Raw genomic sequence first — 23,959 nt, 5'->3', positions numbered from 1 at the left:
ATTTACTTGTCAAGTATATTTAGATGTTTGCCCTAAGGTGACAATAATTTGAATACCGTATGTTTCATGGAACTTCTCAATAAATTCTGGATATCTGATGGCCAGGATTTGTGGAAGAATATCAGAGCCTGAGGGGCAATTTACCTAGCAAGGGTACTCCCTGCTTCCATAAATTCTATGGAATGGTGGCCTCTTTCTTAACCACTCAACAAAAACTGCTCTGATAGACGTCATCAGTGAGCTCTATTACCAACAAATTGAGGAGAGCTCTTCATTTCTCATTATGACTGTCTGAAGCATCTGCCACTCTTGACCATTTCATCTTTTAAATACTGTCCACTGACTGGAGTGATAGCACTTCCGCTTGGTTCTCTTCTAACTTTTTTTTTTTTTAACTTTTCCAACCTTGAACTCATGTGTTGCTCTCTTTTCTCTACTAACTCTTTAAGAGTGATCTTTTCTGGAGTTCTTACCTTATCTCCAAATTCTTATTCTTCTATTATGCTTTCTGGGTGACCTCACTCAGACATGTTGTGCAGTCTATCACATATATGAATCCCACATCTTTGCCTTTAGTCCTGACTTTTCTCCTGACAAACCTCAGACTCTCTACTAAATGCCTACTTGGTCTCACTTCTTGGATGTTCATCAGAATTATAGGTATTTCTACCTCAACACATCTCAAACCAAACACCTGATCTCCCTTCTTTATCTCAGTTAATGGTACCACTATCCACAAGTTCAAATCCAGGGACTCAAACTACACGACTCTCTCCCTCCACCACCAATTACATGGACTACAATTTTAAGCTAAATGTTTCTTTATTCTGTCCTCTCCATCCCTATCAATCCTTCCCCAGTAGTACAGTCATCCATAATCTCATCTGGATCATTTTAACCGCCTCTTATCTCTTTTCTCTGCCATGAGGCTTAACCCCTACAAATATATGTCTTCTTTGTCTGTAGGAAATTATCCAAAATGATAATCTAATAATCTAAAAGGTAAAATGATCATGTTAATGTTACTGCCACAACCTTAAAACAGGCATACAATGGCGTTGTCCCATCTACAAAATGAACTCCAAGCTTTATTGCTTGAGTCTGTCTCATCTTCTCTAACTTTTTATCTGGTACGTTATATAATCTGTACCTCCTTCTACTGCTACAATAATTACCTGTTTATACACTGAGATCCTTGAGATGTTATTCGTACCTATCTCCTGAACACCTGGACAGTGTCTAGGCCCATAGGCAAAGTCCATGTTTAGCTGAATACACAGGTTTTACATGCACTGAGGATCTTGTACATACTGTGCTTGGACCCATGTAATCTTTAATTTAGTAGTAAATATGCTAAATAGCAAATACGCCAACTCCCAAAGCAGAATTTAAACATAGTAAAGTCTGTAATAGAAACTTATAGTAATATTTACAATGATGTTACTAAAAAAAGACAATACCTCAAGTTTCTTCACGACCCTATGAAATTCCATGGAGTATCTTTGGTTTGCAGTTAGAAATTTCTGAATTTGTTTGGTTTCTGGATATGGAAGTGAGAGGTTTGCTTTTACTCTAACTGAAAGCTCTTTTTGAGTTTCAATTTCCTTCTTCAAGTCGAGAGACAATCTATTTAAGCACTCATAGTCATTATCCATTTCTGAATATTTCTTAAGAAGCTCCTAAAGAAAATTAGAATTTATTCAATTTAATAATTCATTCTAACTTAATAAATAGTTCTAGCCCTAAAATTATAACAAAGCTTAATGCTTTAATACTTTTTATAGGAAAGAAATAAAAGACCTTTGTACTTAAAACACAAAAAGCAAACTCTTATTGTTGATTTTGGATTATAGAAATATAATTATATAAGTTTTAAAAATTTAAACAAATATAACAAAGAAAACCTAAAACAACAATTGTTATCACTTTGACGCATTTTCTTTTGGTCTTTTAAACATCTATGATTTGAAGGAGCATTTACAAAGTCTGAATGGAAATTTTAGTAAATTCAATCTAGTAGGTATTGTAGTTCAAGGCTGAATGCTGACATATTTATAGTAGGCAATATGAGTGAGAAGATAAAACAAATGACTAAGATCAAGCCAGTTAGTTATCTGTCAACTTGCTGAAGCCTCTTTATGCATTTCTATCACCTGCCTAAGGTCCAAGCTTTCCAACTTTTTTTTTCTTTTTATGGCTGCACATATGGCAAATGGAAGTCTCTGGGCCAGGGGTCAAATGGCAGTTGTATCTAAGGCCTATACCACAGCCATGGCAACACCGTATCCTTAACCCCCTGAGCCAACCAACCAGGGATCAAAGCTGCATCCTCACAGAGACAATGTCATGTCCTTAACCTGCTGACCACAAGGGAACTCCTGACTTTTATCAGTCTGAACTCAGCTTCTAGCTCTGTCACTTGCAGACTGGGGAAATACTGAGTCATTTTCACAACTACAAAATGAAAACTATAATAAATGCTGCAAAGTTTTCTAGGGGATAAATATTAAATACTTTAACAATGTAATCTGTAAAGTATATAGGCATTTCAGTTTAAAGGAAATAAAAATTATATTATAGAGCATTTGTAAAAATGCTCTATACACCAGTTTAAAACTTTGTCAGACTTGGTTTCAAATCCTTATTTTACCAACTTACTAGCTATGTGACCTTGGGAAACCACTAAATTTCCTCTTTGAGCCTCAGTTTCATATTTATAAATGGAGTAATAAAACCCATCTCATGAGGTAAAGCACCCAGTACAGTGCCTGCAAGTGGTAGATGCTCAGTGAGCCTGGGCCCATAAACTCAAATGACTGCAGATGGGAAGGTGACCCCTTGGTCAGGGTAATAGGTGGAGGAACACAAAAAGCTTAAGTTGCTCCATCATGTAATAAACAACATATTTAGTTCAGGCTGTTAAATTACAGAAGAAGGGGCTTCTGATAACAATAAGCTCTCTTTTTAATAATTTAAGGAAAAGCTAGATGGATATCCATTAATCTGGGATGCTGGAGAGGGGATTTTACCTTTGGTCTCAGAATGAATCACATTATGGCAGGAGCAGCATTGTATAGTCACTCATTTGTACTTTTAATAAATACATACTTGATTTTTGTCAGGAATTGTGCTGACACAGCCATAAACAATTGAAAAAAGTCTTCAGTGACTTTACATTCTAACAGAGGTGACAGTAAATCCTGTTGCTTTTACCTCCAATATATATCTAGAATCTAAATACTTCTCACTACTTCCACTGCTATCTCTTTAGGCTAAACTACCATCACTGTTGCCTGCAGCACTGAAATTAAGTCTTTCAAATGGTCCTCCTGTTTCCACTCATTTTCAACAAAACAATCAAATACATTCCTTTAAAATTTAAGTCAGACCATGTCTCTATTTTGTCGAAATTCTCCAAGGGATCTCCATCTTACTCAGAGTAAAAACCAAAGTTCTCCTAAGGCCTCTTCCCCATTAATTCCTGATCACATTTCTGAATTAGGTGTCTTCCTTTCTTGATGTTTCTGGAACCCATCAGGCAGGCTTTTGCCTCAAAAGCTTTGTAGTTGCTATTCCTCCAGCTTATTCTGCTTTTGCTAGACACCTGTGTGGCTTGATCCTTTACCTCTTTCAGGTACTTACTCAAAGATCACCTTTCCAGTGAGGCCTTAACATCACAAACGCCTCTGTTTTGTGTGTGTTGTATATACATGTATATGTGTGTACATATTCATATTTGTACTAGATTATAAAGTTTAGAAAAACACTCAGCTTTTTCTATTCACTCCACATTTGGCCTTTGGAAAGGTACAAATATTCATTTGTAATTTTAATAGGAGAGCACTTACTTTTATCCTAAAGCACTTTTCTCTCAGGCTTTTTATAAGGTGTTGGTTTCCATCACATAGTAACTCTTTCCCGTATTTTACTACCTCCTTATTGTTCTGTTGATCCTGCTTTGATACAAAGAGATAAAAAAGGCTTTAGCTGTAACTATATTCACAAATAATGAATAATCAGATACTTTTTGATTACATCTTTATAGTCTTTTGATAATGGAATTAAACATCACATGTAACTAAAAGCAATGCTAAAAATGCTCAGAAAATGAGTATCAGTACCTCTAAGTCTTGGAGTGAGTAACCTCAAATTGTTGGAAAAAGAAATGGGAAAACTACATATTTTTTAAAGATAAGATTTGTTCCTTTACCATTTATAGTTGCAAACTGGACTAATCTCTGGTTTCTACTCTTCTAAATCTCTGTCTTAGAATCACTGCTGCCAACTCAATACACTAGCAAAGCCCAGCATTCTAACTATGGTGTTACAAGCCCTGTTCATATATTCTTTCCAGCATCTTGGAACAGAAAATTCATATCCTGTTTATATATTGCACTTCTTTCTCTCTCTTTTTTTTTTTTTTCCCCTTGTCTTTTTAGGGCTGAACCCATGGCATATGGAAGTCCCCAGGCTAAGGGTTGAATTGGAGCCGTAACTGCTGGCCTACATTACAGCCACAGCAACACCAGATCCCAGCTGCATCCATGACCTATGCTGCAGCTGGCAACAATGAAGGATCCTTAACCCACTGAGTAGGCCAGGGATCCAATCTGCATCCTCATGGATACTAGTCAGGTTCTTAACCTGCTGAGCCAGAAAGGGAACTCCTACATTTTGTACTTCTGATTAAAACTGCAAAACGAAACATTGTTCAATAAATATTTGTTGAATGAATTAAGTCTCTTTATAAATTTAGTTAGGGCCTATTTAAGATGATTCCTAAGTGTCTGACATTTTCACTAAGATTACAATGATACTGCTTTCCACTCTATTGTTATTTTTTTTTACTATGAGATAATGATGAACATTAGAATGAAATATGAGAATAAAAAAGATTTTAATAGATTTCATATTTCTTATTTGTTTGAATTTTACAGAGGGATTCAATTAGATTTTAAAAGATACATGATTCTGAATATCTATAGTCATAGTGATAGAATTTCTTTCATATTCATCTTGCCTTTTTTCCTTCTAACTTCACTAACAAGAGCTTATGTTTAAAACTTTTTCACGTAGAGGTAGAAAAATGAGATATTTAATCTTTTAAAAATCTAATCCTTCAGATATTTCTCCATTGAGAATAATGCTATTTCTTGGTTTAAAAAACTCTTTTAAAAATTACATTAAAAAAACCAGTGTGCCTTTTTTTTTTTTTTTCCCTTTGTCTTTTTAGGGCTGCACCTGTGGCATATGGAGGTTTCTAGGCTAGGGTCAAATTGGAGCTACTGCTGCCAGCCTACACCACAGCCACAGGAATGTGGGACCCGAGCCATGTCTGAAACCTACACCACAGCTCACAGCAATGCCGTATCCTTAACCCACTGAATGAGGCCAGGGATTGAATCCATGTCCTCATGGATACTAATCAGGTTCATTAACCACTGAGCCACGACGGGAACTCCAAAACAGTGCTTTAACAAATCTTTTCTTAAAACTAAAGAATTAAAAGGTACTTTCTAAAAAAAACACAAAATCCTAATTTGAAAAGATACACGCACCCCAATGTTCACAGTAGTATTGTTTACAATTGCCAAGACATAGAAGCAATCTTTTAAATGTCCATCCACAGATAAATTGACAAAGATGTGGTATGTACACATAAACACCATGGACTACTCAGCCATAAAACAATAATGAAATTTTGCCATCTGTAGCAACATGGATGGACTTGGAGGGCATTATGCTTAGTGAAATAAATCAGGGCAGAGAAAGGCAGGTATTGGGTGGTACCACTCATATGCGGCATCTAAAAAATAAAACTAGTCAAAGTAAGAAGAAAAGAAGCAGACTCACAGATGTAGAGAACAAACTAGTGGAATTAAGAAGAAAAGAAGCAGACTCACAGATGTAGAGAACAAACTAGTGGTTACCAGTAGGGAGAGGGAAGGGGAAAGGGACAATTTAGGGGTAGAGAATTAAGAGGTAGAAACTATTTTGTATAACATAAGCTACAAGGATATATTGCACAGTATAAGGAATATAGCCAATATTTTAGAGGTGTAGATGGAGTATAACCTTTAAAAATTGCACATCATTATACTGTTCATCTGTAACTTAGATAATACGGTACAACTGTATTTCAATCGAAAAAAAAGTCCTTATCAAAAAAAGCATTTTCTGAAAATATTTTGGCTTTTATAACTGTATTTATATTTTCTTTCTTTTCTTCTTTTTTTTTTCTTTTGTGGCTGCACCCCACAGCATACGGAAGTTCCTGGGCCAGGGATTGAAATCTGAGCCACAGCTGTAGCAATGCCGGATCTTTAATTCACTGCACTGGGCCAGGGATCAAACCTGTGCCTCTGCAGTGACCTGAGCTGTTACAGTCAGATTCTTAACTCACTGTGCCACAGCAGAAACTGATAAATACTATATCTTATATTCCTGTGAAAAATTATAATGAATAGTTTTCCCCATTATCCTTTACTATTTGTAGAGATTTATAGGAAACACAAAACATTGTTACTCTTTCCAAAAAAGCTTGATTCTTATAAATAGTTACTGGATAGGGGAAGATTCCAAACTCATTCTAGCTATCATTTCTCTTAAGGTTTCTCTGAATTGGTCACTTCCCATTTTGAAAGACTCTTTCATCCTCCTTAGCTAATTAATCTCTTTCCTTAGCCACAATTTTTATTTCTTCAAGGCTTAGTCATGTGTAAATTATCCATTTCCACACTTTGCACAGATAAATTCTGGGCCTCCAATTACTTCAATTGTTCCATTTCATTCATTTTTTAATAAGCTGTACTGACAGCTTTCATTTTAAGAAACTTAGGCTCTTTTTTCCTGAAGTTCTTGAATCTTGACATAATTATAACACAAGTTAGAATGCAAACAGAATTCCTTCAGTAAAGGAAAATGTTGTCTACAGTATATGTACATGTCTATAACTACATCTATTACTGACATATCTGTATCTATGTCCTTTCTCATTCCTAAGTAATTCTGGGCATAGTTACTCCCCAAAAGAACAAAGCAACACATACCTTTTTTTGTAATCCATCTTTTGATTTCTTTAAATTCTTTGGAGTATTTGAAATCTGAGATGTCTTTTCTGAAACTCTCTCTCTGAACTTATCAATAGTGTCTTGGTGTTCTTTCAAATGCATACGAGCAATTTTTAGTTGCTCTTGTGTTTCCAGATCCTTTATTATTAGAAAAAAATTGAGAAATATGATATAAAGGCACATTACCTTTTCTTAACAATGAACTAATTAAACAAAATCTTTTTTTTTTTTGTCTTTTGTCTTTTGTTGTTGTTGCTATTTCTTGGGCCGCTCCCGCGGCATATGGAGGTTCCCAGGCTAGGGGTCTAATCGGAGCTGGAGCCACCGGCCTACGCCAGAGCCACAGCAAAGCGGGATCCGAGCCACGTCTGCAACCTACACCACAGCTCACGGCAACGCCGGATCGTTGACCCACTGAGCAAGGGCAGGGACCGAACCCGCAACCTCATGGTTCCTAGTCGGATTCGTTAACCACTGCGCCACGACGGGAACTCCTAATTAAACAAAATCTTAAAAAAAAATACATGTTCATAGCTAAAAACAACCACCATGCCACCCTCCATGGAACTAGAGACTCTCACAATAAGTACGTCAAAAAGAGAAAGAAAAATACTGTACGATATCACTTATACCTGGAATCTAATATATGGTACAAATAAATCTATCTATAGAAAAGAAACAAACTTGTGGACTTGAAGAGGAGACTTGTGGTTGCTGAGGGGGAGGGGGTCACTTTGACTGTATAGCAGAACTTGGAGAACAGATTTGCGGTTGCCAAGGGCTGGGGGTGGGGGGTGTCTCTTTGCTGTGCAGGAGAAATTGACAGAATTTTGTGTCAACTATAGAAAAAATAAAAATCTTAAAACATTAAAAAAGTCCCTGTCCCTAGCCTCACCCATCCCAGTTCTGTCTCATGTTGAACTCTGCTGCTTATTTTTCCCATTTCATACCATTTGGACATCTTTCTAAATAAGTTATCACCTAAAGAGGTCCCATTCTTTTGTTTGTTTTTTGTCTTTTTTTTTTTTTTTTTAAGGGACACACTTGTGGCATATGGAGGTTCCCAGGCTAGCGGTTGAATTGGAGCTGTAGCCGCCGGCCTATACCACAGCCATAGCAACGCTGGGTTTGAGCCATGTCTCTGACCCACACCACAGCTCATGGCAATGCTGGATCCTTAACCCACTGAGCAAGGCCAGGGCTTGAACCCACATCCTCATGGATACTAGTTGGGTTCGTTACCTCTGAGCCAAGACAGGAACTCCAAGAGTGTCACATTCTTCTGCTTAGTACTCCACTATAGAGATGAACCCCACTCAGCCAGGGCCTTATTTATCGGTAGATACCTGGATTAATTCTGATTTTGTTCATTACAAACAATGTTGCAGTGAACGCTGTTATATTTCAGTGCAAATATGTGAATATACCAGTAGGATAAATTCCTACAAGTGGAATTGCTGTTGCAAATGTATATGCCAATAAATTTTTAAAACAATACTGTCAAACCATCTCCCTAAAAGGTTATAACATTCAAAATTTAGCCAATAGTATCACTTGTTTTCAAGCCTCTTGTATTAAAGACATGTTACTTGACAAGAAGAAAGAAAAGAGCACAACTCACTCGAGCTCTGGTTTCTTGCAGGTCTTCCTTGAGGAGGTCTCTCTCCAGTTTGAGAGTTTCCTCTGCTCTCCTCAGGTTATCCCTTTCTTTCACTACAGATTTCATTTCCTCAAGGTTTTCATGAAGTTTCTGAGCCAAATTTAAGTTCTCCATTTCTATTTTATCCAGAGTTAAACTTTGGGCCTTGAATTCTTTTTTCAGTCGTTCCATGTCACACAATTTTTTCTGTGTCACGATGATCTCTTCTTTTAACTTAAAAAGTTGATGTTCATTTGCTTTAAGTTCTTGCATCTTAAGATAATCATAAAATATGTTAGGATATAGATGGTTTCTTAGGGAAGGATAAAGAATAATTTCTAAATTGATTAAGCGATAGTTTTCCCAGACTCCACACAGGATTTACTTTCCTTTGCAGTACAATGTACATAACTACACACTAATCTTACATGTATACAGCTCAACTATTGTTGACATATGCATACAGCTATGTAACTACGACTGATTAAAATACAGAACATTTATTTCCCTTGCCATAAGTTTCCTTCCTGCCCCTTCCTAGAGCAAACCACTATTCTGACCTTCATCTCAGATCAATTTGCCTGCTTTTTTTGTCTTTTTAGTGCTGTACACAGGGTATATAGAAGTTCCCAGGCTAGGGGTCGAATTGGATCTGCAGCTGCCAGCCTACACCACAGCCCTATCAACTAGGGAGCTGAGCTGCATCTGTGACCTACACCACAACTCACGGCAACGTCAGATCCTTAACTCACTGAGCAAGGCCAGGGATCAAAATCATGTCCTCTCCAACACTAAGCAGGTTTGTTACCGCTGAGCCACCATGGGAACTCCTGCCTTTATAAATTTATAAATCACAATATATTTATCCCTTCTCCTGTTGATAAGCATTTGGGTTGTTTTCAGTTTTTGCAATTATGACTGCAGTTGTTATGAACATGTACGCACACCTCTGTGTGGAAGCGAGCACTCTTTTCTCTTAGGTACATATCCCGGGGTGGAAATGCCGGGCCACAGACAGGTGTATAGTTCAGTGCTAATAAAACCCACCAAGCTGTTTTCTAACATGGCTAGACCATTTTACATCCCCAAAGGATTGTAGGCATTGCTATTTATTCTAGGAATAAATCAGGCATCCAAACAAATAACCCCCCTGACCCACTCAATACCTTTTCTTGTAATTTAGCATTTGAATCGTCTAAATCCATTTGTATAACTGATATTTCATCTGTTTTCTCAGAAACAAGCCCTCTGAGTTTATCAATAATTTCCTGGTCCTCTTTCAGATGCATGTGAGCAATTCTTAGTTCTTCTTGTTTTTTTAGGTCCTTTGTTATTAGAAAAAATTAAAAAAACAATGACACATCTTAATGTTAACTAGCACTTTCTTTTTAATGAAAGTGATACGTTTTCTTAGTAAAAATAATAAATCTTTTACTTCTTACTCTGCATTTTTGATGTTGTTAGAAAGTTATAGGCTTTTGCTTCCTCTGTCCTTACCTCCCACGACATACTTGTATTTTTCAGAGGCAAACATGTTCTACACACACTGTTCTACAACTTGCTTTTTTCCTCTAAGAGTTACTTTGGGCTTCCAAATTAGGACATTCAAATCTATTTCATTTTCTTAAGGGTTGCACAGTATTGGTATATGGCTCTCATCTATTCAGTTGCCTTGTGATGGACATTTAGGCTATCTCCTATTTTTAATCATAAACTATTACAATGAACAACCTTATGGCTTGTGTATGTTTGCGTTGTGAATATATATATATATATACACACACACACACACATACACATATATCCCCTCCCTTATCTCCCCCCCCCCCCCTTTTTTTTGCTGTGCCTGTGGAAGTTCCCGGACCAGGGATCAAATCTATGTCAGAGCTGTAACCTAGGCCGCTGCAGTGACATGAAAATGCTGGCTCCCTACCCTGCTGTGCCGCAAGAGAACTCCCATTTTTCCTTTACCTTAAATGAGTAAGTCTACATGAAAGATAAAGTCCATAAAGAAAATGCTGGTTATAGAATTTAAAAATTTAAAAAACAGTAACAAATTTCTTGCCTAAAAGCTTGTATCAGTTAACTCTCACCAATTCCAAAGAAGGGCAGCACTCACTTCAAAGAACAGTTCACTGATTTAAGGAAAACATCACATTTAGTTGCTGGGAAGAGGAGTGAGTATAACTTACTTTAGCTTCCGTTTCTCGGAGGCTTTCCCTGAGCTGGTCTTGCTCCATTTTGAGGGTTCCCTCCATTCTTCTTAGGTCATCTCTTTCCTTAGTAACAGATTTTATTTCTTCAAGGTTTTCATGAAGTTTCTGAGTCAACCTTAACTTCTCTGATTCTATACTTTCCAGGGTTGAATCCTGGGCCTCTAATTGCTTCTTCAATTGTTCTGTTTGATACATATTTTCCCTGAGATCATTTTTTAACTTAAGAAGTTGATGTTCTTTCTCTTGAAGTTCCTGGGCCTTGATATAATCATACAAAAATAAGTTAGGATATAGATAGACAGACAGTTAAAAAGTTATAAAAATAGTTTCTAAATTGAGTAGGGTTAATTTATATTGTTTCATTACCCAAAAGACCGGATTCAAACTCTCACTTTCTTAGATATTAGAAGAAATACCTGTGCTTTTAAGGCAGTATTTGTGTTTTCTAAATCCATTTGGGTATTCGATATTTCATCTGTCTTCTCTGAAACAATTCCTCTGAGTTTACAGATAGTTTCTTGGTGCTCTTTCAGGTTCATGTGGGCAATTCTTAGTTCCTCTTGTTTTTCCAGGTCCTTTATTATTAGAGGGAAAAAAAATACATTCAGAATAATACAATTCAATAGAGTGTAGAAAGGTACAAGGTAAGAAGTAAAAATTCCCCTCCCTCCTTAGGGCTCCCAGGTCTCATCCTCCGAGTGACTTTCTAATGTCAGTATATTCTAGATACACTACTCTGTAATGCAATCCTTTTCCCTATCAGGACACTTCCAAATCAGCTTTACATCATTTTTTACCTGTGGGTTGATATTCTGTCATCTGAATGTGCTGTATTTATTCAACCAGTCCCTACTAGAGGACAGTCAGAATTTTTCCTATTTTTGGGGTGTGCTTTACTTTGTTATTGCAACTTGTTGCAATGAATATCTGGCTACAAATATCTTTGCACAACTGTGCTAATGTGTGCAGGATAAACAGCGATAACTGGATTTTTTTGGGTCAGTTCATACTCTTATTGAAAAGTTTGGAAGATATTCTCATATACCCACCCCTGCAGCCTTCTTCAAGGTTGGACCAATTTTACATGACCACAAACTCTATCAACCATGGTTCTTTTAGGACACAATGTCATATTTACTAGTCAGAGAAAGATGCTAACTCACTCTAATCATGGTTTCTCTTAGGTTTTCCTTGAGCTGGTCTCTCTCTACTTTGAGAGTCTCCTCCACACTCCTAAGATCATCTCTTTCTTTTGTAACAGATGTTATTTCTTCAAGATTTTCATGGAGTCTCTGAGTTAACCTTATGTTCTCCATTTCTGTGTTTTCCAGAGTTGACTTTTGGGCCTCAAGTTGCTTCTTCAGGTTTTCAATTTCACGTAATTTTTCCTGAGTCTCACTGACATCTTTCATCTTCAGTTGATGTTCTTCTTCCTGAAGTTCTTGAATCTGAGAAAACATAAGACAAGTCAAGATACAGGCAGAAAATTTTAAGAAAAAAACAAACAAACCTGTTTTTAAATTACGGCAGCCATTTCTCTCTCTCTCTACATATTTATTTCAGGGCTGCACTCGTGGCATGTGGAAGTTCCCAGGCTAGGGCTTGAATTGGAGCTGTAGCTGCAGGCCTACACCACAGCCACAGCAACACTGGATCCGAGCCGCATCTGTGACCTACATCACAGATCACAGCAACGTTGGATCCTTAACCTACTGAATGAGGCCAGGGACTAAATCCATATCCCCACGGATACTAGTTGGGTTTGTTACTGCTGAGCCATGACGGGAACTCCCCATCTTTATATTTTAGTCTAATGTATGTACTGTTTTCTTCCATAAGTGATAAGAGGAGCAAAACAATCAGATGTCATTTTATAACTTAACAAAACAAGACCTACCTTTCCCTGTAATTCAGCATCTGAATTTTCTAAATCTCTTTGAATATCTGTTCCTTGATCTATCCTCTCTGAACTATTCCTTGCATTGATGGTTTCCTGGTACTCCTTCAGAAGAATGTTGGTAGTTCTTAGCTCCTCTTTGATTTTCTGTCCCTTAATGTTTGGAGGAAAATTAATACAAGTTAACAGTGAACATTATCACTATCATCTTAACACTATTTTTATTCAAAAACATTACAAGAAGCAAACTTACCTCAGCCACAAGTTCTTTAATATTTTCTCTGAGTTGGTCTCTCTCCTTTTGGAGGGCCTCCTGCGCCCTCTGCAGTTCATCTCTTTCTTTAATTATGGTTTTTACTTCTTCTTGACTTGTCTGAAGTTTCTCAGCCAAACTGAGCCTCTCGCTTTCTGTTCTTTGTAGTGATGCATCTTTGGCTTTGAGATGTTCCTTCAACTCTTCTAGTTCACTCATTTTTCCCTGAGTCTCACTGATTTCTTTAATGCTGATAAGTTGTTCCTGTTTTTCACGAAGCTCTTGGGTCTTAAAATAATAAGAAAATAATTTAATAGCCAAATATATACATAATATGGGTGATTATATATGTGTATGCATAGTTTTTTAAAGGAAAAAAATCCAGGATGCTTTCCAAAACAGTTTAGTAGGAAAATAGTAGTCTTTGAAATCCAATTAGCTACCTCCCTTCAAGTTTCCTCCCACTGTTCCTTTACCCTCAATTTACCTTTTTCTGTAATTCATCATTTGTCATTTCCAATTCCTGCTGAATGCTTGATAGTTCAGTTGCCTTCTCTGAAAGATCCACTGTCAGTTTACTAATAGTTTCCTCCTTTTCTTTCAGGTGACCACGAACAACTTTAAGCTCTTCTTCGGTTTCTATGTGCTTTATTATTAAAAAAGGAAATTGCAAGAAATTTATGAAAACATTATAACAATTACACTATACCTAGCCCCCTTTTCCCAAAGGTTTAGTTTTTACCAAGATACCTGCTTAAGAATATTAACACCCCCCCCATGTGAGCAAAGGATGAAACCTACTTTAGCTACCATTTCTCTTATGTTTTCTTGGAGTTGGTTTCTTTCAGATTGAAGAACTTCCTGTAGCCTCTCTAAGTCATCTTTCTCCTTAGCTATAGATTTCACTTCATCATGACTTTCTTGAAGTCTCTCAGACAACTTGAGCTTTTCCATTTCTAGTCTTAGTAGTGCTGAATCTTTGGCTTTGAACTGCTCTTTTAATTGTTCCATCTCACTCATTATTTTCTTAGTCTCACTGTCCTTTTCTTTCATACTGAAGGACTGTTCTTGTTTGTCTTGAGATGCCTGAATCTTAAGAGAATCATAAAACAATACAGTTGATATCCAGAGATAATTTATTTTATTTTAGGAGAAAAGAAATAGGATACGTTCTAAAACAATTAAGTCAGGGATTCAATGGTTCATTTACAGAGCAATCTTTGCACTCACCCACTCTTCCATTATTCAGATATTTAACACTTATTGAGCACTCACTGTGCTGTCATTATCAGAGGTTGGAGATGAAACAGTAAATAAGGCTTTACATGATTTGCCTTTTTGAGACTTATACACATTAGGGGGAAAGACAGATATACCAAATCTTATCAAACAGAGGTGCTAGGTTCTTTCAGGACATGACTGGCAAACTTAACCTACTGTGAGTGGTTAGGAAAGGCTTCCTGGGGGTTGAAAGCTTCAGTTGAGATCTGAAGCGTGAAAGTACGAGTAAGGCAAAGAGGGGTATGGAAATACGACAGGAAGGGAGACCAAACCACCTGAAAGTCATGAGATGAGGAAGAGCAATAGACTAGAGTTTTTGGAGACAATGAGCTGGACAAGTGAGATAAAATAGGGCTAGAAGCCAGCAAGGACGGACTGGGACCCAGGATCTCACAGGCCACATTAAAGAATCTAGCCTTTACTGCAAGAGCAACAATAAGCTATTAAAAGGTTTTAAGAAGAAAAGATTGCTTGGGCTCAGAATGAGGAATGAATTAGAGAAGTATGGAATGAATGGGGAGACCAAGTAGGAGGCTACTGAAGAAAGCTGGGGAAAGAAATAATTGTGGCTTGGATTAGGGTTCGGTGAGTTGGAGAATTTCTCTCTCTCTCTCTCTCCCTCTCACAGACACACCTTAAAATCAACAAGGTTTGGTGCTTGAATAAAAGGGTGAATGGAGAGGAAGGGATAGTAGTAGCGGTGGGTGATTCCCAGATTTCTGACCGGATCAGTGAGAAAGATGGTAATGCCTTGTGGGATGCTAGAGAAATAGCTTTAAAGAAGAAAAGAATAGTATTTTTTTTTTTTCTTTTTTGACTGCCCTGCGGTATATGGAGTTCCCAGTCCAGAGATCAGATCCAAGCCACAGTTGTGACCTACACCCCAGCTGTGGCAATGCTGGATCCTTTAACCCAGTGTGCTGGGCTGGGGATAGAACCTGTGTCCTGACACTGCAGAGATGCCGCTGATCCCATTGCACCACAGCGGGAACTCCAAAAGAGTATTTTTCGCTTTATTTTTTCCTGTAATTTAGCACTTTCTTTTCTAAATCATTTTGAGTATTTATTAGCTGTCTTCCCTGAAACACTTTCTCTCATTTTGAATAGTTTAAAATTTATGAGAAATTTTTAGTTGTTACGTTTCTAATCACTTCACAATTAAGAGGCACTTAAAAAATTGTTAGTTACATTATAATTATAAATGCCCTCTTTCCCAAAGACTGGATATTTATACAACACTTATTAAATGGGAGGAAAGAATGAAACTTACTTTAGCCAAAGTTTCTCTAATTTCTTCTTTCAACTGGTCACACTCAATTTGAAGTGCTTCTTTTGTCACTTTAAGATCATCTCTTTCTTTAGTTATGGTTTTTATTTCTTCGTGACTTTCTTGAAGTTTTTCAGTCAATCTATGCTTTTCCATTTCTATGCTTGCTAGTATTACTGAATCCTTGGTTTTGGATTGTTTTTCCAATAGCTCCAGTTCATCCATTGTTTCCTGAATATCACTGACTTCTTTCACATTGGGAAGTAACTCCTGTTCCTCATGAAGCACTGGGATCTTGTGATATTCATAAAATACCAAGGTTACTACCTGGTCAGTGTTGTCATAATATTTTTCTTTTTAAAATTTCCTTTTCTTTTCACAGCCACACCTATGGTATATGGAAGTTCCTAGGATAGGGATCGAATCGGAGCTGCAGCTACTGGCTTATGCCACAGCCACAGCAACATGGGATCCAAGCCACAGGTGTGACTATTCTATAGCTTGTGGCAATGCTGCGTCCTTAACCCACTGAGTGAAGCCAGGGATTGAACCTGCAGCCTCATGGACACTATGCTGGGTTCCTAACCCACTGAGCTACAAACGGAATGCCCATAATTTTTTAAAAGGGAAAAGATGAACGTACTTTTCGTAGTAATGAAAGTGATCTTGAACCCTCATGGTCTATTATGGATCGCATACTCATATTTATTCATTTTCACTTGATTCCTACTAAAGCTATTCATGAGTTTTCTGCTAGCTATATTGCAACATAATTTTCTTTTTCCTCTAGCTTACACCCAAAGTGAACCAATTCTTACATATTATTAATGAGTCTAGTCAGTTGTACATTTCATTTCTATACTAGTTTCCAAATGCAGCAGAAAAATTAGTTGACAAAGAACTAAGAAGAAACATTTCTGAGAAGGCAGCTCAAGTAATAAATATTCAGAAGAACTTAGAAAAATCCAGTATTGAGTTACAAGAAAAGGTTTGTCTTCCTTCCTTCCTTGTCCCATCAGTTCTCAATAAATGAACAGCTCCTATTCTCAGGTGAATTCTAATTCTAATTCTAATGCTACTTTACAATCTTTTTACGTGTAGTGTTTGATACCCACATCCCATGACCACTGGTGGTATAAGTTTACATATCATATTTCTGCATATATCATGGTGGAATTGAGGAATTTTTTACATGCCTACGCTGGGGAAAAAGAACAATGTCTTATTCATATCCGTAGTCTCAATGCCTGGCATATACTAGGCTTTTAACATAGGTTGATCCAGTTACCCCAATATTTCATTTTCTCCATAGCATTTGCCATTATCTCAAATTACTTTGTTTATTCGATTACTTATTACTTCTTTTCACTACAAAGTTTTCTATGGTCAGAGATTTTGTCCACCTTGCTACCATTTTATTTCTATAACCCAGGACTGTACCTGTCATATGAGACATTCAACAAATACTACCCAATAAATGAATGAACCATAACTCAGTCATTATTTACTGCTTATCTTTCTCAAAGGAGAAAAGAAGGAAGACAGGGCAAGGAAGGAAGGAAGACAAACCTTTTCTTGTAACTCAATACTGGATTTTTCTAAGTTCTTCTGAATATTTGTTACTTGAGCTGCCTTCTGAGAAATGTTTCTTCTTAGTTCTTCAATAGTTTCTTGGTGCTCTCTTAGATGTATGTGAGCCATTTTTAGTTCTTCTTTTGTTTCTAGACCCTTTATTAGCAAGAGAAATTTTGAATAATTATAACATCATTCCAACACTGTCTCCCCCTTTCCAATTGATTCAGTTTTTAAGAAAAAAATTAATAGAAGAAAAGCATATGACTTACTGTAGCTTCAATTTCTTTTATGTATCCTTTAAGCTTATTTCTCTCTGTTTCAAATGACTCCTGTAATTCCTTTAGATCATTTCTTTCTTTGATTACGAATTTCATTTCCTCATAATTTTCATGAAGTTTCTGAGCCAACTCTAGCTTCTCAATTTTTAGATGTTCCAGTGTTAATTCTTGGGTCTTTAATTCATTCTTTAAATTTTCCATTTCATTCATCTTTTTCTGCATCGTTCTCATCTCTTCTTGTACACTAAGAAGTTGTTGCTGTTTTTCTTGGAGTTGTTGGCTCTTAAGAAATACAGTTTTTATTATTACCATTTTGTCTATTCTCTCTTAAAATTCTCATGTAACATAACTTTGCAAGACTGAAATAATCATTATCATAGCCCTGACTGCTATCCAATATAAACAGACAAGTAGCATTAAAAGTAAAGTAACTTTCTAGGCATAATGTTTATAGTGGGTAAAATAGTGTCTCACTCGAAATTCAAGTCTACCCTGACCCTCTGAAAGTGATCTTCTTTGAAAATAGGGTTTTTGCAGATGTAATTAGTTAAGGACTGAGAAAAAATCCTCCTGGATTAAGGTAGGCCATAAATCCAATGACAATTTCCTTATAAGAGACAGAAAAGGACACACGGAGGCAACAGAAGGTTATATCAAGATGCGGGGGATGAGATTGGAAAGATGAGGCTACAAGCCAAGGAACCCCAAGGGTAGCTGGGAGTTAAGGACAGCAAGAGGTAGGAAAAATTCTTCTCTAGAGCCATCAGAAGGAGCTTGGTCCTGCCAACATCTTGATTGTTAACTTCTAGGATCCAGAACTGTGAAAGAATAAATTTCTGTTGTTTAAGCCATTAAGTGTATGGTAATTCAATACAGAAGCCCTAAGAAACTAGGATAGTGCCACTAGGTTAATCCAGGAGGTAAAGTAAACATGAGAAAAAGTAAAAAAGAGACATTAAATATGCATTTATAACTTCCAAATAACTAAATTGCTCTCCTCTTCAAAACTTTGATAATTTACTTTCATTTTCAATGAAGTCTATATGGGGTTGCCCAAACAAAGAGGCATTAAATTTTTACATAAGCGTACTGATTTCATGTCTTTAGGAGGAATATGAAATAGACATAAGATTTTACTATATTCAGTTAAGTTATAGTAAAAAAGATGAAAATTAAAAGAATACATATTAGGGAAAAAACTCTCCAGAAGCACAATGGAAGTCACAATATATTATCTACAATGCATATGGCACTGCTTCTGGAATACACAGAAAGATCTCACTGAGTGCACTTCAGAACTAGGCACATTATTGCAAATACTAAGAGATGGTAATACAGTCATCCCTAGGTATCCACATGGGATTGGTTCCAGGACCCCCTGTGGATATCAAATTTGTGGATGTCCAAGTTTCTTATACAAAATGACAATATTTTCATATAATACAAGCACATCCTCCTATATACTTTAACTCCTCTCTAGAGCACTTATAATACCAAATACAATGTGAATGTAATGTAAATAGTTGTCAGTATGGGGTGAATTCAAGTTTCACTTTTTGGAACTTCCTGGAATTTTTTCCCCTGAATATTTCCGATCCATATTTGATTGAATCCAGGAAGGCAGAACCTGCGGATGTGGAGGGCTGACTGTAGTGATAAATCTTATATTTTAAAGAATGACTAATATAGTTTTATCAGGGCAGAATCTTGTTTTGTTGACTAATACATCTCAAGAGCACAGAATAGTGCCTGGCCTATGGTAGGCTCAATAAATATTTAATGAATGAATATATCAAATGATTAGTTTGGATGAATGAAGGCCCTCTCTCTTATTTTATAATTCTCACAAAGGATGTTAGTTAACTTCTCAGTAGGAGTTGAAATTTCCCCAAATATTAGCATTAAGATCTGTTCATTTGAGATTTATGTGTTATTTCTAGAATTTAGGTCCACTGGAATCAAATTTATTACCAAAAAAAATTTAGTTAGGAAAAATGACCAGGAAGATAACTTTGAAAAGTCACCTCTTCCTTTAGCTTTTCTTCAACTTCTATCAGTTTCTCACAGGTCCTAGAAAGCTCTTCTTCTTTCTTTATGGTATGGTTCTTTTCTTGTGCGACTATCTCTTGTTGCCTTTTAAGTTCATCTCCAAGAACTCTTAATTCTTGTTGGTTTTCAATGGTCTAGAATTTTTAAAAAGTGGAGATTAAAATAATACTAGTTTACCTTTATGAAATCAGGTAAAAACCAGCATTTACCTCGGCCTAGTGAAGGTTCTAAATGGAGAAATCATGGTAAACTATAACTGAAAAGACTAGTGAAAAACAAGCCTTTAATTTAACGCTTCAAATGCCAAGAGTCTGTTTTCAATGCTATTTTTTCATTGCTCACCTTATGATCTATGATGAGAAGTTTGCTCATTATCTACCCTTAAGCCAAAAGACTTTCTAAGTTTTTGTTGACTATAGTTGAGATATATAACCTCATATATATGGTTTTGGGCTTTTCACATACTAGAATGGCTTTGGTTTTGCACACTGCTTAATGGCAAGCTCAAAATGGCAGCATCCTTTGCTAGCGTGAGGTGAGCTAATCCTAGTTATTACACTTAAACAGTAACATTCTCAGTTATTAAGATCAGAGACTGAAAAAAATATCATTGTTTGTATTCTAATTTGCATTCACCAGTTCATACTGAACAATCTCAAGAAATATGGAAAATTACATAAAAGGTCAGGTTCTACTGCGATCCATAGCAAACTTCTCAAAATATTAATTTCAATCTATGCATATTAAATTGTCCCTAAATTTAGAAACAAAAACTAAAGTAGGTCTGAAAATGTTAGCAAACACAACAAACAATTAAAAATGAAATTTAAAAAATTACAACAGCATAAATCAAACAAAAACATCTAGGAACAAATTTAACAAAATATGGAAAAGACCTGAACACTGAAATCTGTAACAAATCACTAAGAAAACAGATAATTTATGGAAAGATACACAATGGCCAATAAGCCATTTTATGTTAAAAAGCATAAAAAGATGCTCAATATCTTTAGTCATTAGGGAAAGGCAAAGGAAAACAATGACGTATGCATCCAACAGAAAAGCTAAAATTAAAAACACCCATAATATGGAATGTTGGTGGAGATGTGGAGCCATCAGAATTGTCTTAATTTGCTGATGGGAATGTAAAATGGCACAACTACTTTGGAGATTAGCATAGCAATTTCTCATCAAGTTAAATATACTCCCCTAGGATTCAGCTATTCCCTTTAGAAATTTACCCTAAAGGAAAAAAATATGTTCATAAAAAGACTTATATGGAGTTTCCATTGTGGCTCAGCAGGTTATGAACCCGACTAGTATCCATGAGGATGCTGGTTCGATCCCTGGCCTTGATCAGTGGGTTAGGGATCCAGCACTGCCACAAGCTGTGGTGTAGTTTGCAGCTGTGGCTTGGATCCTGCGTTGCTATGGCTGTGGTATAGGCCGGCAGCTGCAGCTCCAATTCTCCCGCTGGCCTGGGAACTTACATATCCTGTAGGTGTGGCCCTAAAAAGCATAAAAAAAAAAAAAAAAAAAGACTTGTATGTGAATGTGTACCGCATCCTTATTCAAAACACCCAAATAGTGGAGATAACAAATTTCCATCAATAGCAAAAAGTCCAAACAAATTGTTGCCCATTCGTACAATGGAATACTACCCAGCAATAAGCAAGAGAGTAGCAAGCAGACACTAAAGAGTATATGCTGTGTGATTCTATCCGCATAAAGTTTCAGAAAAAACAAAAGTCAAACTGTACACTTGCACCAGATATATTTACTGCACGTAAACTGTACCTCAATAAAACTGTAAAAATCTGACACTTACAAAGACAAAATGTAATGCTAAGTATACAGTGCTAAATCCTACCATTTCAATGTTTTCCCTTAAGTCAGTCTTCAGTTGTTCCTTTTCTGCTGTAATATTCTCTAACATTTGTTGTAGTTCATTTTTCTCCTGTGTTAAAGAAAGTATCTTTCTCTGTTGCTCCATTAGCTCATTATCTTCAACAGCTGCAACCTATGGAATGGGAGAAAATACTTCCAAATCATACAACTGTTAAAGGGTTAATACCCAGAAATATATAAAGAAATCTTACAAGTCAACAACAACAACAAAAAAACCCCAATTTAAAATAGGCAAAAACCTGAACGGACATTTCTGCAAAGAAGATATACAAACAGCCTACAAGTCTGTGATGTTTCATTATGGCTGCCCTAGCAGACTACTACACCTCTCTTAAAAAAACAAATCGCCATTAGCATCCTAGCTTTTCTTGTATATAATTAAATAACCAGTCAAGCAGTTATTTTCCTAAAGTTTCAGGACAAAATGAACCATATTATCTAAAATGAATTATTAGGGTAAGATTTAAGCACCTAGTAGTAAAATTATGGCCCAAACCCTGGAAATAGACACAAATACAATAAACACATTGATTTTATAGCAAACTAGTATACAAAATCTGACATAAAACAGATATTTTAGCCATAATTAATAATAAATACTCAAAAATCTTTCCTCTATTCTTAGAATTCAGAGGGGATTTTAGATGTGTAAATCCTATCAGGCCTCAGAAAAACATTAGCTCCAAGTCTGAACTAGTATTTTTCCTTTTCCTTTTCAAATTGATTGATTATAAATTGTTATATTTGAAGGTATTTCAAAGACATTAGAGTAAAGCTTGTAAATTATTCTGAGTTATTACCACCATGAATAATAAATAAGACTGAGATTACCGTGATGGATTAAGTGCTTGAGGTTAAGGAGAAAGCTCACATACAAGTATACGAAAACTTCAAACAGAAACTTCCCTTACCTTTTCCTGAAACGCATTCTTAGTGTCTAAGCTTTCCTCTATGTGCAAATTCTTTGAAGTTTCCTCAGAAATTTTCATTTTTAGTGTGTTAATTGTTTCTTGGTGCTGTTTCAAAGACTCAAGAGCATTTCGTAGTTGTTCCTGGGTGTCTATGTTCTTTTTCGGAGAAAGAGAAAATAATTTTCATTAGAATGTGAGACAATGAAAATAATTTTATAATTATTGCTTGATCATAAATAATACATGATGGTTCCTTTAATGTTTTTAAAGAGGCTCTGAGATTTCAAAGTTTCATGAGTCAAAACCTTACCATGTTTATAGTATCCTGAATGTCACTTTTGAGTTGGTCCCTTTCGATTTGCAGACTCTCTTGGAGTTGCTTTTGGTCATCCTTTTCTTGGGTTAAGGTTTTTACTTCTACTAAGGTTTGTTGAAGTTTCTCAGTAATCAGTGTTTTCTCCTTTTCTACAGTGTGCAGCTTAGATTCCCTATTTTCTAATTGTTCCTTTAGCTCTTCCACTTCTTTTAACCTTTCTTCATTCTCAGCTGTTTTTTGCTGAAGTTCTTGGGTTTTGTGAGAGAGCTTTAAGACAAGAAAAAGTAAATGTGAAAAGCAGAGCATTCTATGTCATATACATGGAAGCCAAACACTGGAAGACTAACAATTACCTCCCTAGAGGGTATTTGTACCAACCTCTGTCTTCAAAGCATCCAAATGTAAACCAAGTTCTTGAGCTTCTTTAGAGAGATTTCCTATTTCCTGATTCAATCTTGTATTCTCCTCAAGGATCATTTTATACTTTTGCTCAAATTCATCATGATGATTTTGATCTTGGAATTCTTGATCAGCGCTTTCATAATTTGACTGGGAAGTTGCTAGGTCAACTTTAGTTTTCCCAATTTCTTCAAGTAAACCTTGAATTCTACTTTCTTTATGAACCACTTCAGAAAACAATTTGTCTTTTTCTGATGTTATTATATAGAGCTCTTCAGATTTATCATTTACCTATGGAAAAGAAAGAAAACTTATCTATGTTAGCAATATACGATCCACCTAAGCAGTTTAGAAAAAAAGCTTTCTTTGCCCTCCTCCCCTGAAAAGACATTGAAATTAAGCAAAGATTTGACAGAGGAAAGGCAATATATATATATATATTTTTTGTCTTTTTGCTGTTTCTTGGGCCGCTCCGGCGGCATATGGAGGTTCCCAGGCTAGGGGTCAAATCGGAACTGTAGCCTCCAGCCTGTGCCAGAGCCACAGCAACGTGGGATCCGAGCCGCGTCTGCAACCTACACCACAGCTCACGGCAACGCTGAATCCTTAACCCACTGAGCAAGGGCAGGGATCAAACCCGCAACCTCATGGGTCCTAGTCGGATTCGTTAACCACTGCGCCATGACGGGAACTCCGGAAAGGCAATATTTTTATTGTCACATCTCTTTAACAATACACATGCCATAAAAAAGAATGAAATAATGCTATATACAGCAACATAGATGGACTCAGAAATTATTACATGAAGACAGTGATAGACAAACATCCTGTGATATCACTTATATGTGGAATCTAAAAAAAGGATACAAATAAACTTATCTGCAGAACAGAAACAGACTC

The 23,959-nt window shown here is 36.4% G+C and overlaps 1 protein-coding gene across 11 annotated transcripts in view; it reads right to left on the bottom strand.

Moving 5' to 3' along the window:
- CENPE (centromere protein E) overlaps nucleotides 1-23,959 on the bottom strand; it is a 77,276-nt gene that overhangs the window by 20,666 nt on the left and 32,651 nt on the right. For 3 of the 11 annotated variants that reach the window (XM_021100714.2, XM_021100716.2, XM_021100717.2), the window contains 20 exons: nucleotides 23,039-23,350; nucleotides 22,655-22,927; nucleotides 22,345-22,500; nucleotides 21,396-21,545; nucleotides 19,501-19,659; nucleotides 17,468-17,758; nucleotides 17,193-17,351; nucleotides 15,627-15,917; nucleotides 13,877-14,167; nucleotides 13,563-13,721; nucleotides 13,076-13,363; nucleotides 12,823-12,975; nucleotides 12,089-12,373; nucleotides 11,342-11,500; nucleotides 10,902-11,183; nucleotides 9,876-10,034; nucleotides 8,692-8,982; nucleotides 7,050-7,208; nucleotides 3,849-3,956; nucleotides 1,461-1,679 (listed from right to left, as the gene is read on the bottom strand). In XM_021100714.2, coding sequence (XP_020956373.2) covers nucleotides 1,461-1,679; nucleotides 3,849-3,956; nucleotides 7,050-7,208; nucleotides 8,692-8,982; nucleotides 9,876-10,034; nucleotides 10,902-11,183; nucleotides 11,342-11,500; nucleotides 12,089-12,373; nucleotides 12,823-12,975; nucleotides 13,076-13,363; nucleotides 13,563-13,721; nucleotides 13,877-14,167; nucleotides 15,627-15,917; nucleotides 17,193-17,351; nucleotides 17,468-17,758; nucleotides 19,501-19,659; nucleotides 21,396-21,545; nucleotides 22,345-22,500; nucleotides 22,655-22,927; nucleotides 23,039-23,350 — 4,344 coding nt within the window. The remainder of the gene's footprint in view (nucleotides 1-1,460; nucleotides 1,680-3,848; nucleotides 3,957-7,049; nucleotides 7,209-8,691; nucleotides 8,983-9,875; nucleotides 10,035-10,901; nucleotides 11,184-11,341; nucleotides 11,501-12,088; nucleotides 12,374-12,822; nucleotides 12,976-13,075; nucleotides 13,364-13,562; nucleotides 13,722-13,876; nucleotides 14,168-15,626; nucleotides 15,918-17,192; nucleotides 17,352-17,467; nucleotides 17,759-19,500; nucleotides 19,660-21,395; nucleotides 21,546-22,344; nucleotides 22,501-22,654; nucleotides 22,928-23,038; nucleotides 23,351-23,959) is intronic. The other 8 variants (XM_021100715.2, XM_084973295.1, XM_021100718.2 and 5 more) reach the window with 5 other exon arrangements.

Source organism: Sus scrofa, chromosome 8 (assembly GCF_054392235.1).
Source record: "Sus scrofa isolate SSC_HxYL_T2T_F1_AM1 chromosome 8, Sscrofa_HxYL_maternal_Yorkshire_Landrace_v2.0, whole genome shotgun sequence".
Taxonomy (NCBI): domain Eukaryota; kingdom Metazoa; phylum Chordata; class Mammalia; order Artiodactyla; family Suidae; genus Sus; species Sus scrofa.
This window is presented reverse-complemented; position numbering and strand designations above follow the sequence as displayed.